Here is a 13837-nt window from a genome sequence, read left to right as displayed (position 1 = left end):
TTGACACCGATATAAAATATAAAAATCCATTCATATGTATACTTAGTATTTGTTTGGCTAGATCTTATCTTATAAGTTCAACTTTTAGTTTTTAACTTTTATATATAACTTTTTAAAAGCTAAATAAGTTGGTTAAAGCTTATAAGTATACTTTAGCACATTTTCAACAAAAAACTAAATAAGTTGCTTCCAAATGAATACTTAATGATATACTTAGTGTAAGAAAACTCCAAAAAAAAAGGTAGAATATTTATTATAGGCAAAAATACAAAACCAATCTTCTAAGTTTCACCAAAATTTATTTCAATTCTCTAACTTTGCATTGTTTATTATATTTTATCTTCTTCTTTTTTAAGTAAAAATTCCATTAAGAAATGAAGGATTTTTAGTTCGTAGATTGACACCAAGTATAACTTTGGTATTTTTATATTATTAAGAAAATGCTAGAGATACAAACTTTTTTACAAGAACTTCTACAAACTGCTGATGTGGTGAATGATAATTAGTAAATAAAAAAGTGATGTTATTAGTTGGCCTAGATAAGAATCAATTAAAATTTGGTCACAACAACAATTTGTAACAATGTTGTAAAATAGTTATAGCTGTAGCAGTATTTTTTTTTTTTTTTTTTTTAAGAACACTAAGTATTTTTAATACACACGGGAAGAGGGAGTACTCATACTATTATATAATTATCCCAAATTTTATTAAACGTTTATACATGAATTTCTTGAAGGAGAATAAATTACTATATAAAGAATTTAAGGTGTTATTAATTTCTTTTATCACGCTTTAAATGTATCAACAATGTTCCTTTTTTACACCTTTCTTCCTTTTTTTTTTTTAAAAAAAATTTCTATATTCACTTTCCTTCTATAAATTTGAACCACAAAAGAAAGTACAAATATAAAGATTTTCTATCTATTTTTGAATAAATTTTGACATGTAAAAAATAATAATGTATTGTTGGTTATAATTATGATATAAAAGAAATATATAAAGAAATTCATTAAAAGAGAAGGGGGGGGGGGGGGGGAAATCAAATGGGAGGGGAGCAAAGTTGAAACTAAGTGTGTGTTTGGAAAATGCTGAAAAAAGTTTAGTTTTTTTTTTTTTTTTGGGGGGTAAATTATCTAGTTTTTAACTTTTTATGACATGTTTAATATAAAAGTTTCCAAAAACTATATCTTTTAATAATTAATATAAAAATAAGCTTAAAAAAAATAAACAATTGTTAAAGGCACGTTAATAAGTGATAATTTCATATTTTTGGCTGGTTAGATTGGGTCCTAATTTTCGAAGATTGTGTTGAATTGTTGGTGAATTTGTTTCAGATTTATATAAAAAAAAAAAAAAAAAAAAAAATGTTGCTTTGTTGAGTTCACATAGGATAGAAGATATTATCACTAACATAACTATTAATTCTTAAATAAATAACTGCGACTAAATTTATTGTTTCTAATGGATAAGGCCAGAAAGTAAGAAATTAATTTCAATTGTCTCCCTGCAATCAATAGCAGATAAAATGGGCTCAAAGAAAATCTCTTTTTTCTCTCTCTCTCAGAGTAAAACTAGATCTTCTGGTTCCCAGAAAGTTTTCCATCAGCCAAAGCTACAAGAAGACAAACTAGCAAGAAATGATCGCGACCGTTAAAACCCGGTTGTTCAAGTATTGGGAAGGGTATCTTTTTGCAGTTTTGAGGTTCGTCAGAGATGTACTTACTTTTGCACCCCTGACTCATGTACCATAGGAGAGTAGTTTGGTTACTCTGGTTGAGACATATGGGTGTTCATGAATTTAAAAGATTGAGACTTGAGAGAGCTTCACAAGTCATTAATGCAAATCAATGAACTAATTAAAAAAGCTTTCTTTGCATTGCTCATATGGAGTAATTGGCTACTGATCAAAGGCATATGGTATACTGAGTTGAGCATATGGTATACTGCCTCCTTAAAGGACTAGTCTAATCTTGAGACTCTAAAACCAAATCAGCAGCCTTTTACTAAGGCCATATTTATAAGAGTAAATGTTAAAAATAAAAGAGTTTTTAAAACAAATTTCACAAATTTTATTGATTTTCATATTTGCTTATCGCTAAAACTACTTTATAATTCTTTATTTATGGTCTGATAGTTCATACAATTATGAATTTTGTTGTGTCTCTAGATTTATTGAATTTCTAATTAAATAGTCCCCCTCTCTCAAATAATTACTCATATATTATAAGAGAAATTATGCAAATATATATTGAAAGAAATCCTTTTTTATTTATGTCGTGATTCTTTTTTTTTCAATAAAAAAGTGGGTTTTTTTTTTGAGAAAAAAAAAGTGGGTTTTTAGTGTGGACTTATTAACCTCACATTACGTAATTGTAATGAATAATACTATATATATTACCAAAAGCTTGATAAGGCTATTATCGTGGACACAACACACTAACTGAAGCGTTATTATTGAAATCGCTCAATTATTATTAAATATCATGTGAAGCGATACGAGAACTCCAATCACCAAGTCACACACCTACAGTATTTATGTCGTGATTCCTTGATTACTGTTTATGAAATGGTTAATATGAGATGACATAAATTAGAGAAAGAGGGGAATTTCGTACGTGCGAATTCCTGTATGGGCTCTGTAGAGTGAGATGAGGTTAATTTTTAGGTTCAAAAGGGACATTACATGGGAAGGAATAGACAAAGTTGCAGGGAGTGGCAGAGCCCCACTGCTGCACTGCTGCTTGCCTCACTGACTCTATGCTTCACCCTACTAATTAGCCCTACTCCCACTGCCCCCTGTCATTGCTGCTCTATCTTATCCCCCCACTTGGATAAAATGTCCTCTTCTTTTTCCTATTAAATCCAAGACTACAAGCATTTTTATGCTAACGCTTTCATGTATATGAATCATGCTTCCCTTCCACTCGTCACATCCAAAAGATGACCAAATGCCCGTACCTACTTGATTCTTTGTTTTTCATTTTTTTTGGTTATGTAGTAGTAATCCCATAACAGAAACGGGATAGTGATGTTTTTAACAAACGAATCGAAATTTGGAGCGAGTAATTTAGAACAAATTATCTATGAATTCAATCATAAATTTATAATGCCATACTTTAGATAAAAAGAGAATTCACAAATTGCATTATTTTTAAACCAACCTTTTAAGATTTTATCAAGTAGGGATTTTTAAGGAGATGAGTGTTTTTTTTTTTTTTTTTTTTTTGTATATAATACATTTTAAAGTGAAATGGGGATAAATGTCTTAAAAATACCAAGTAAAAACTAGTAAATCTGTATTACGAAAGTACCATACAGATACAATTAATGGAATGATTTGTTTATATATTGGTATTAAAGGAATCCCCTTTGTGTGCTTAATTACATGAGATTTAATTATGATTCATAAATGACCAACATTTCTCATCATCAACCATGAAGAATAGGAATTTTGTTATATCCAATCGTTTTCTTGTAGTTGTGGATCTCTCATTCTGCCAGTTCAGTTTCAGATAATCTATAGCTTCCTTGTCTCTACTCTCTCTCTCTTTCTTTCTCTCTCCTTGTACATATATAGACCGACTACTTTTTTCTAGTCTCATGTGGAAGCCAGTAGCTTTTTTTACTAAATTTATTCCACTTCTCACAGATCTAGTCCCCCGGCTCCTAAAGTACCCTCCATAATATATATATAGGATATAAATATAAATATATATATATTTAATAATATTTATAATTATATTCTAAAATCCCAATCTCCCTCTCTTTGATGAAGATCACAGGCACCCATCCATCAACATCCTTGATCTCACCATTTCTCACCCCCATGCATGAAACCATTCAATTTAGTATCTTTGCCTCTGCCAAAGGAAACTGATCAAACAAAACAACACCCACATCTAAAATTTTTTTTTCTTTCCCACATACCTATCTTTCTCTCTTTCTCTCTTTTTGCAATTGCAAGTGCAATGATGTCACAAGATAACATTCCGGCGAAGCCCGTGACAAAAGATGAGAACCAAGGCTCCGCCGGTAGCCGGAAAACAGCGGCGGCAAGGCCACCAGAGCAAGGTCTAAAGTGCCCACGTTGTGACTCACCAAACACTAAATTCTGCTACTACAACAACTACAGTCTCACACAGCCAAGGCATTTCTGCAAGACTTGTAGAAGGTACTGGACAAAAGGTGGGGCCTTGAGAAACGTTCCCATTGGTGGTGGTTGCCGGAAAAACAAGAAGGTCAAGTCATCTTCAAGGCTGTCTTGTGACTCCAAAGACTCTGGTTCATCATCTTCAGAGATCGGTGGTTTGAAATTCTTCCATGGTTTATCTCCTACAGCCATGGATTTTCAACTTGGTGGGTTATCATTCCCAAGACTTCATCACCCTCCAACTACTGGTGTTTACAACCAGTTTTCTTCTTTTGGACTTGGAGATGTTTCTGCTACTTTGGCTTCTGGAAGTGTTACTAGTCCTTGTTTTGCTCTTGATCCATCTGGAACCTCTAATTCTCTGATGGGTTTTAATTATCCTAATAATAGCGGTGTTGGTTTTAGTGCTCCAGCTCAGAACACGAGCACTCTCAACGTTCACAGCAGTCTTGCTTCTTCTATAGAATCTCTGAGTTCTATAAACCAAGACTTGCACTGGAAGCTGCAACAGCAGAGGCTAGCTATGCTATTTGGTGGAGATACTCACAAGGATAACAGCGTTTCCTCAGTTCCTCTTGAAAACCACGCACAGAAACCACAACCCATTGTTTTTCAGAACCTGGAGATTTCAAAACCGGAAGCTTGTGGTGTTGAAAACTCAAGAAAAGAAGGTGGTACAAGTGGTGACACACCAACTGAGTGGTTCTTTGGGAACTCTTATGGGTCAGTGACTCCTACTCCAACCGACAGTGAAGGCAATCGTGGTAATGACAACGCGAGCAACTGGAATGGAATTCAAGCATGGGGGGGTGACTTGCAACAATATAGTGCTTTGCCCTAGATGATGAGGGGCATCAAGAGGTAGCTAGAGAGCTTAATTAAAGGATGGTGAAAATAGGGAAAATGTGAAACTATCTGAAACTCATTTAGGTATATGTTTGTTTTTGTTTGTTTGTTTATTTTTCTTTTGTGGGTGCAGATCAAAATGTAAAAGTTGCGAAAAGGAGATAGTGTTTTATTCTAAAATTAATCAAGCTAATATTTTTATTATTTTATGTTGATCATTTGCCATAATTAGTTCTTCTTTTGGTTGCTAGCATTGATGCTGTTGATTGTAGTGATTTCCATTTCTTTTGCATGTAAATGCAGGACCAATATTGCCGACTACGGTAGCAAATTACTAGTTAAATATATACAAATATGTCTGTGCAGGGCTGATCATTTTATTTATGAAGTTTGATTTGAAAAATGGAATCTGTTATTTGGCACAGATTTTCAAAGGATTTGATGTTCTACCTCAATACTTTGTTGAAGCGTCGTTGTTAATGCTCTACTCTTCTCAAAAAAATCACTTTGGAATCTATATGGTGGACTTGGGACTGTTATTATATGTGCCTTAATGGCATATCTTTGATTTGTTTTATGTTCAGTTTGTATCCGAACTCTCACTGTCTCGGTTTGTCCCTCTCCATCTCTTTCAACTATCAAGGTCTGAGTTTCAGGTTGCTCAGCTACAGCTACAGAACTATGTCGATATATGAAACAAGCACAGTAGCAGTGGCTGGGAAAGGCCTTAGCTGATTCTCAGCCTCTTCCTAGGCTCTCAGTGTTTAGCTTGGCCTATAGCGTTTGCCCCTCTCTCTATTTCTGTAGGGCACCCCATAATAATTAGGGGCAGTGTGGTGTGATTTGGTAGTGTCTGAAAAAGTGGTGGTTTGAAAGCGTATTGAATGAAAGACTGTCAACATTTGAATGAATGAGAGAGTAAGAAAAAGAGAGAAATGTGGCATCTAAAGCCTTAGGGTTCGTTTTTCTTTTCTTTTTGGTATGTATAGCAAAAATAAATAAATAATAAATAAATGTTTTGTGTTAAGCCTTTTAGAGTCTTGGAGAGTGAGCCTCTCCCTCCGTGCTAATTGCCACTGAGCATATCATCTCTCATTGTGATTCTGTTTTGTGACCAGTGAGAGAGAAAAGCTTTGCTTTTTCTTTGCTGCTTTTGCTATCTTTATTCTTCACTTTCACTATTTCTGTGAAAAAACTGGACCCCTCAATCTTGAAAAAGATTAGCATTAAGCTCCCTCTGTATCTCTTATTAAAAGAGGATATATGTGCATGCAATTGTTTTAATTATTAAACACCACATTGTTTTGGCCCATATGTAGGAGCATGTAACTTAACTTTCATATGAATGATTAGGTTTTTTGGTCCTCCACTAATACGAATTCTTCTTCTAATTCTTCTTGGAATAGTTACCATTGTCACGTAAATAGATGGATTTCTAGCTTGTCCCCTAATTAACTTTTACCCCATTTCTTCTTCTTTTCCTTAAATGCCAAAAAGGTTATTATTAGTGCGCTATTCTTTCTTGTACAAAGATAATCTATCTCTCTCTCTCTTCTGAGAGCTCTACCACTTCTAGTCTTTCACCACTTTATATTGCCTGTAGACTGTAACTGAGTGATCAGTGATCACAGCCTGTAACAAAGGCCAACCTCTCTCTCTCTCTCTCCCTCTTTGCCTTTTCTTTTGCCTACAGCATTTCACAAAGTGACATCCATTATCTGATTTTGATTTGAAAACTGAAAATTTATTGTTGAAAACACGTAGCAAAATAATTTTTAAATTATAAATGGTGCTGTGGGACCTAGAATTTACTGCTTATGCGCGTTTTTCACAAGTTTGACTGGGTCGTGAATAATGTTGTGGGACCTAACCAAAAACGCAAAACGCAATATAATTTTTAGGCAAACGCACACTCAATACAGTGAGCTATTACATTATGTAATTTACATCTGCCAGGCTTCCTTTCATGAGACCGTTTTTTGCTATTAGCCACTATATTCATTCTGGACATCTTATATATCCAACATTCCTAGGTTTTTTGAAGTTAAATAGGTCATATATTGTAGATATACCAACCCCCTAACTTGTTTGCTTGCTACGTTCCCAATCTTGCCTAGTTAACTTTATCTTCTTGCTGGTGCTTAAAATATGTTATGTGTAACATCTATCTCTCTCTCTCTCTCTCTCATACACAAACTCCTCAAAAGCATAGCAATCATTTCAACATTTGTTTTATATATGTACAAAGTGTGAATATAATAATTTTTGTATCACTAATTTTGTCACAATTTTAATGCGATAAACTATGAATGGTAAAAAAAATGTGGTGAAATTTTTTGTAATAACCTGACAGGGGCTTTCCTTTTATATTAAAGGCAAGTAGTATGGTACAAAACAATTAAAGTACTATTTACAGTCAAATTTTCCATCTTATCTGTTTATGATAATTAGTATTTTGTTAGAGAGAGAGAGAGAGAGAGAGAGAGAGAGAGAGAGAGAGAGAGGGCTGAAGAAGAACTGAACATGTAGTTGCGTGATTAACGTGATAGAGTGAGTGGGAGAAAAACTTTTTGGTTGTGACTGCTTGTGTTTGTGTCAACTGTCATTTACAACTTACACCCTGCAAGAAGCTCATGACTGAATGAGAAACTCTATGGTGCTCCTCGTCTTCACCCCACCTATCATGGTACCTCATTATCCTGGCCCCACCAACCGACCTTGATGGTTTCATCAACCATCCACTCAGAACTCCATATATGTCAAAATGCACCACAAAAGTCATGCGGTGTGTTCTTGCTTTGCTGAAAGGTTGTTAATTGCACGGGTGACTGCACTGTTCGATCTATATATACGAAATTACAAATCCTATCTTCGTTTTCTGTAGATGTATATGATTGGAGCGCACTTGTCCATGTGTAAGTGCATGGGAATAACGCTACATTTTTCCTCTGTCCATCTAGGAATATACCCAAATCCATCCTGAATTTTACAACATATTTAAATGTCAATATCCAGTTGTCAGCTCCATTTATTTCGCTATAAATTGTTTTATAAAAAATATTTTTAACATTTTATTATATTTGTTTCATTGTAAAAAATTTGTTTAAACCTAAAAATATTTTTCATTAATCATAAAATCCTTTGTAAAATATTGTAAAACGTTTTAACTTTAAAAATTTAGTAAAACATTTCACAAAAATATAGTGACTCCCCTCCATCTGGTGGCTAAATCGTTAGCCTAGTTGGTTTGGCATTCAGTGTCAAGGTCCAATGGTCTGGTGACAGGTAGTTTGGTTGCCAGAGTCATAGGTGACTGTGGTCATATCATTAAACCTTCAACATTGGCAACTTTGATTGGTTTATATTTGAAAAATTTTACATGTTACACAAAACACTTAAAAAATATTTTACATGTCACACAAAACACTTAAAAAATATTTTACATGTCACACAAAACACTTGAAAAATATTTTACATTAATTTGTGTTTTACAATGAAATAAATGAAGCAAAATTTCATTGCTTATACATGAAACCACCACAATACACTAATCACAAGTTGAAACTTAACCATATGTGTTTTACAATGAAATAAATGAAGCAAAATTTCATTGCTTATACATGAAACCACCACAATACACTAATCACAAGTTGAAACTTAACCATATTAAAAATAGACAAATTTGCCAAGAATTTGTAGCTAAGTCAAGTGGCATGGCCTCTTTCCCTTACAATGGGATATTTATTAGAGTAAGACTTAAATACAGTACTTAGGTGTTGTTTCTTAAGTTCTCCTCCTAAAATTATGTCATGTATCTTTTTTCTCATAGAATGAAAATGGATTTTTTAGTTTAGTAGCTACATAATTAAATTTTGAGAGATGAACTTAAAGAACAATACCTAAGATACTGTACATAATTTTTATTTTATTTATTGTATATATAAATTATTAAAAAGAAAACAAAGAAACCAAATTCCAAACGCCATAATCGTTTGGATTGATCAGACGACTGATAAATGATAATCACCAACCAAACTATGAATTAATGTGATTCATCAATCAATATATTTTATCATCATTTTGATTCGTAAGGAGTGAAATAATTGCTATGTGTGAGTCTGATAGTGCAATTAGAAGATCCACTCTCTCTATAGATATATATCTAAAAAAGGCCCTATGTGGCAATTGGCAATAAAACTAATTAATCAAACATGTCATCATCGCATAATAACGTTATTTAATTTGTTGTGTTGTCTGTGATGACCTGTTTGACGGTGGGAGGGCCTCACCTCCTTCAAAACGAGAAAAATACTTTCATCCCATCACCCTTTTTGGCCTCTTCTATTTCTAAGTTCTAATCTTAACCCTGACGATTCAACCCCACACCTTCCACCAAGCCATCACCATCATTCCTATTTTAGCCTTTAGTGGCGTGTAATTTGTGAGTGTGTTTTTAAATTTTTATTTTTTTTATACGATGGTGGATTGATTGAATTGCAATGTCACAACTAAAAAATATTTCTAAATTTATTCTATCTAAGTTTTTATTTATATTCTTAAATAATTAATTAAATTATTTGCGTCGTCGTTGATTGGGCCAAAAAATTTAGAACTGCTACTTTTTCCAAACTTTAAAACAATGGTTGAAAGCAAGCTTATCAAAATCAGGATCTTATGTAAGATCGTGGGAGGTAAGTGGAATTGCGGACTATAAGATCGAATTGCAGAACATAGTTAAGATTATAGGAGTATTTTTTTGGGGAAAATAACAAAAAATACAATAGTAATGACTTTTTATGTTGAATAATCACATAAATTATGAATTCATCCCTAAAAAAATAAAAAATAAAAATAAAAAACAAAAAACAACAATTTGTATCAATGTGACGTAATTTGTATACCATACATCATCACATCTATATTAATGAAAAAAATATAATTAAGTTTTAACACAATATATCCAAAAAGTTCAGCAAATATTTAATTAGCAATCAAGTACCAAAATAACTATCAACACATATGGAAAAAGTTTCAAAATTAGTTTCAAGTTCAAAATCAAAAATAAGTTAGCAAATGGAAACTAGCTAACTACAATATGAAATACTCCAAAAGCAATATGAATAATAAGGTGAAGTGACTATTGAATCATCCATTCGAAGGTTCTTGCATAACCACCATCATAATCATTATCATCATCATCCATTTTGCCATCCATGTCCAACTCAGCACCAGCATCCATGGGGTAATCACAAAGGGGGCTATGCGATTTTTAGTTATTGAATAATGAATAGGGATTTTAAAGTTTTAAAGTTAGGTATTTTTTAAGATTAATTTTCAGTTCACCTAAATGTAATTTTGACACTTCAGTATTCATAAGGTTCTATTGGGCAATTGGTAATTTGCTATCCATTGGAGGTAGTTGGCTTTCTGTCAGCTCAAACCAATTTTCATTTTTGAGTGGGATCAGAACAATCCTATGATTCAATCCTACATGATCCTACGCGATCCTACTTACAATCCTAAATGTTCTTAATACGATCCTGCTCTTTTTGGATAGGTATCGTAATTTTTGACAGCCTTCTTTGAAAGTAGTGGTATATAGGACACCCAAATGCAAATTCAAATCCATTAAAACTAGTATATCTATGGCTAGGGTTATTCAAAAATAACAATAAATTTTTTATTATTATTATTAGATAAGTAGATATTGGAAGAGGGGTAATGGAGTTCCAACTACAAACATTAGGTACCACAAAAAATAATGGAGTTCAAACTACAAACATTAGGCACCACAAAAAATACTATCATCACTAGACAATTACTTGACCCCTAATAGTCACCAAATTGATTGGCCAAAACTAAGCACAAATATCAGTTTAAACATGCGTTTGGATTAAGTTTTGAAAATTGCTAAAGTCATAAACTATTTTACAAACTACTGATATAATAGGTGGTTATTAATAAATATAAATGTGATATTTATGGTGAGTCCAAATAAGAACTAGTGAGAATTTATCACATCAATAGTTTATAAAAATGTAAAATAGTTTATGCCTGAACATTACTCTTAAATTTTTGTTAAAAAATTTATTTAAAAGAAGTGGGGCTTTGAGAAACGTTACATAAATAAATAAGCTAATATATTAACAAGGATTAAAAAAAAAACTAACATAAACACATTGAGAGGCTAAAATGGGGGTTTGCAGTGGATGGCCGGTGTGCTTAATTAATATAATCTTAAAATGGTTTCTTAGTAGTTGATTGTTAAGAAAGTGGAGGAAAATCAAGAAAAAGAAATGACAGTACTTTTATTTAGAAATATATGGTTTTTTGTGAGTTAATTTTTACTTGTGGTGGTTTTTTTTCTTCTTATTTTTTCAACTGAAACTAATTAGACTTCTTTTTTATTGTTATTAAACCCTTTAATGTGTCACTAAGCATTTAGCCAACCACCTCATTAAATTTTGAGAGCTAGATGATGGCAAAGGTAGTATTTGAAACATGTTTGAAATGAGTAAGTAACTAGGGACTAAATTGACCAAAAATAATTATTGAGTATTAAAATGAAATTGACCCTACAACTTGAGGACAAAAGCATATTCAAGCCAATTATATACTTATAGTTGACTAAAATCATAGAGAAATGTAGATACTAGATGCGAAAATATTAATTGACACCGAACATATATTAAATGTAAATTACAACTTAAAATTACATTATAATTTTTTTGATTACTCTTTTTACCTATTTGTTTATTTTGTTACTTATGTGCTATGTTGAATTCTTTTTCTTTTTCAGGAATTAATTTTGTTTTTAACCTTTTATTTTAGTCTTGATCCTTCTAACTAAAATCCTAGCTCCGTCACAGCTATTAAACATAATGCATGATCTCTACTCTGCTAGGAATAAATGAGAGGTACTACCGATTATCAAAAAAAAAAAAAAAAAAATGAGAGGTACTACCATTACTTGGGCAATAATAATTGCAATCAATGGCTGATCAACCTAACCCAGGCCTAACTAACTGCAGCCTTAATAAGTAAGCTCATCCGAATATCCTAAGCTCAATTGTGAAATCGAAGGAGAGTTTTAGACAATTTTAACTAACCAATCAACCAGTTGACTACAAATGGAAATGTTTCAGGTCAAAACCTCAAACAACTTGAACCATTAATTATCACCCACTGTGAATCATGTTGAAAGCAAATATATCCGAAATTCTATATTATTGCAGTAATTTTTCAGTACTCTTAAAGCAATACTCTCTCTTCTTTGGATCTAATTAATTAAAGATTAAAATCTATTGCGCACACTCACCAAAAAACAATTGAAATCGTACGATGTGTATGAAACTGTGTAATTAAGGCTACCCCTAATTAAATTCATGCTCATTTTTCTTGAGCAGAAATTAGGGGTGTCAATTCGGGTTAGCGTGTCGGGTTCGTGTCGTGTCAAGGTAGGGGTATTCGACTAAATGGCTCAACCCTAACCCGACCCATTTAATAATCGTGTTATGATCCTTCAACCCTAACCCGACCTGTTAATAAAGCGGGTTGACCTGACCCAACCCATTTGACACGCTTAATAAACGAGTCGTGTTGGATTGACACGAATGTAACATAACCCATTTCAACCTGCATAATATTAAATATAACATCAATCTAGAAATAATTTTTTTTTACATCCCAAAAAGCAATGCATACACTTCAAGTCTTCAACTCACATTCAAAATAATATAGTTTAACAAAAATATAACATTTATCTATAAAATAAGTTCTTTACACACCAAAAGAAGTGCATACACTTCAACCAAATTCAAAATAACTAAGTTTAACAAAAATAAAATAACATAGTTCAAAAAAAATATAATATCCTTGGAACTCGTCAAATACTAAGTATCAATATTGAAAGAATTTGAGTAAACAGTAGAACTAATCTTGACTATGATCACTATTATCATCTATAGATTCTTTGTTGATGTCCAAATTCATAATATCTTCCACAAGCTCATCCAATTTTATTTGTGCAAGTTCTATACCAAAAAAAAAAAAAAAAAAAGTATTAGTAGTTCTAGGGTTTGTAAAGTTTCAATTTCCAATTATATCCCTTGTAAATTTTTGTAATTACTCACTTTTCTTTTTAAATTTAAAATATATGTTGGATATAAAAGGTATTTGACAAATTTAAAATAAAATAAATATTTATTTGTTAAATGAGTTAAACGAGTTGTGTTAAGTGGGTCATTTTGGGTTGACACAAATAAATTGGCGTGTCAAACGGGTCTATTGCGAGTTATGCGGGTTAACCCGCTTATGACATGTTTCTTATTGTGTCGCTTTCGAGTCGACCCGTTTATGACCTAAACCCATTAAGGTCCAACCCTAACCCGAAAAAACCCGTGTTAGGTTCGTGTCGTGTTCACGGGTTGGGTCGAACCTTGACACCCCTAGCAGAAATAACACTGCACACAAAGTATTAAATGATTTTAGACATGGTTGGTTTAAGACGTGTAAAAACGCAGTTATATATCCTTTTATGGATGTTTGCATTTATATTCTGCAAAAGACAAATTATTGTAATATAATTTGTATTATAAAAAAAAAAAAAATAAAAGACAAATTTTTGTAGAGATATTATTGTTATAATAATCCACTAGAATCTATTCCGAAATAACAAAGAGAAGATCTTCCCATCCATTTAAAATTACAAGATACTGGCGAGCTGCTGTTTCTAGGTTACAATTATTTTATTATTATTATTATTTGAATCCTAGGTTACATTTATTATATTTAGGCCTCAGCCACTAAATTTTTTTATTCCAGTGTTCACTATGTGTGCTA

General features: G+C 32.3%; 1 protein-coding gene across 1 annotated transcript; it reads left to right on the top strand.

Annotated features, from left to right (window-relative positions):
• The first annotated feature begins 3515 nt into the window (after window positions 1-3515).
• Window positions 3516-5241, top strand: LOC115994018 (dof zinc finger protein DOF5.7-like). Its single transcript, XM_031118030.1, has one exon. It carries the CDS (start codon window positions 3831-3833, stop codon window positions 4989-4991), a length of 1161 nt encoding a protein of 386 aa, XP_030973890.1. The 5' UTR covers window positions 3516-3830; the 3' UTR covers window positions 4992-5241.
• Window positions 5242-13837: the final 8596 nt, after the last annotated feature.

This window comes from Quercus lobata, chromosome 6, assembly GCF_001633185.2.
Source record: "Quercus lobata isolate SW786 chromosome 6, ValleyOak3.0 Primary Assembly, whole genome shotgun sequence".
In the NCBI taxonomy this organism is placed as follows: Eukaryota; Viridiplantae; Streptophyta; class Magnoliopsida; order Fagales; family Fagaceae; genus Quercus; species Quercus lobata.
The sequence above is the reverse complement of the archived record's forward strand: the minus strand, read 5'-3'. Positions and strand labels throughout refer to the sequence as shown.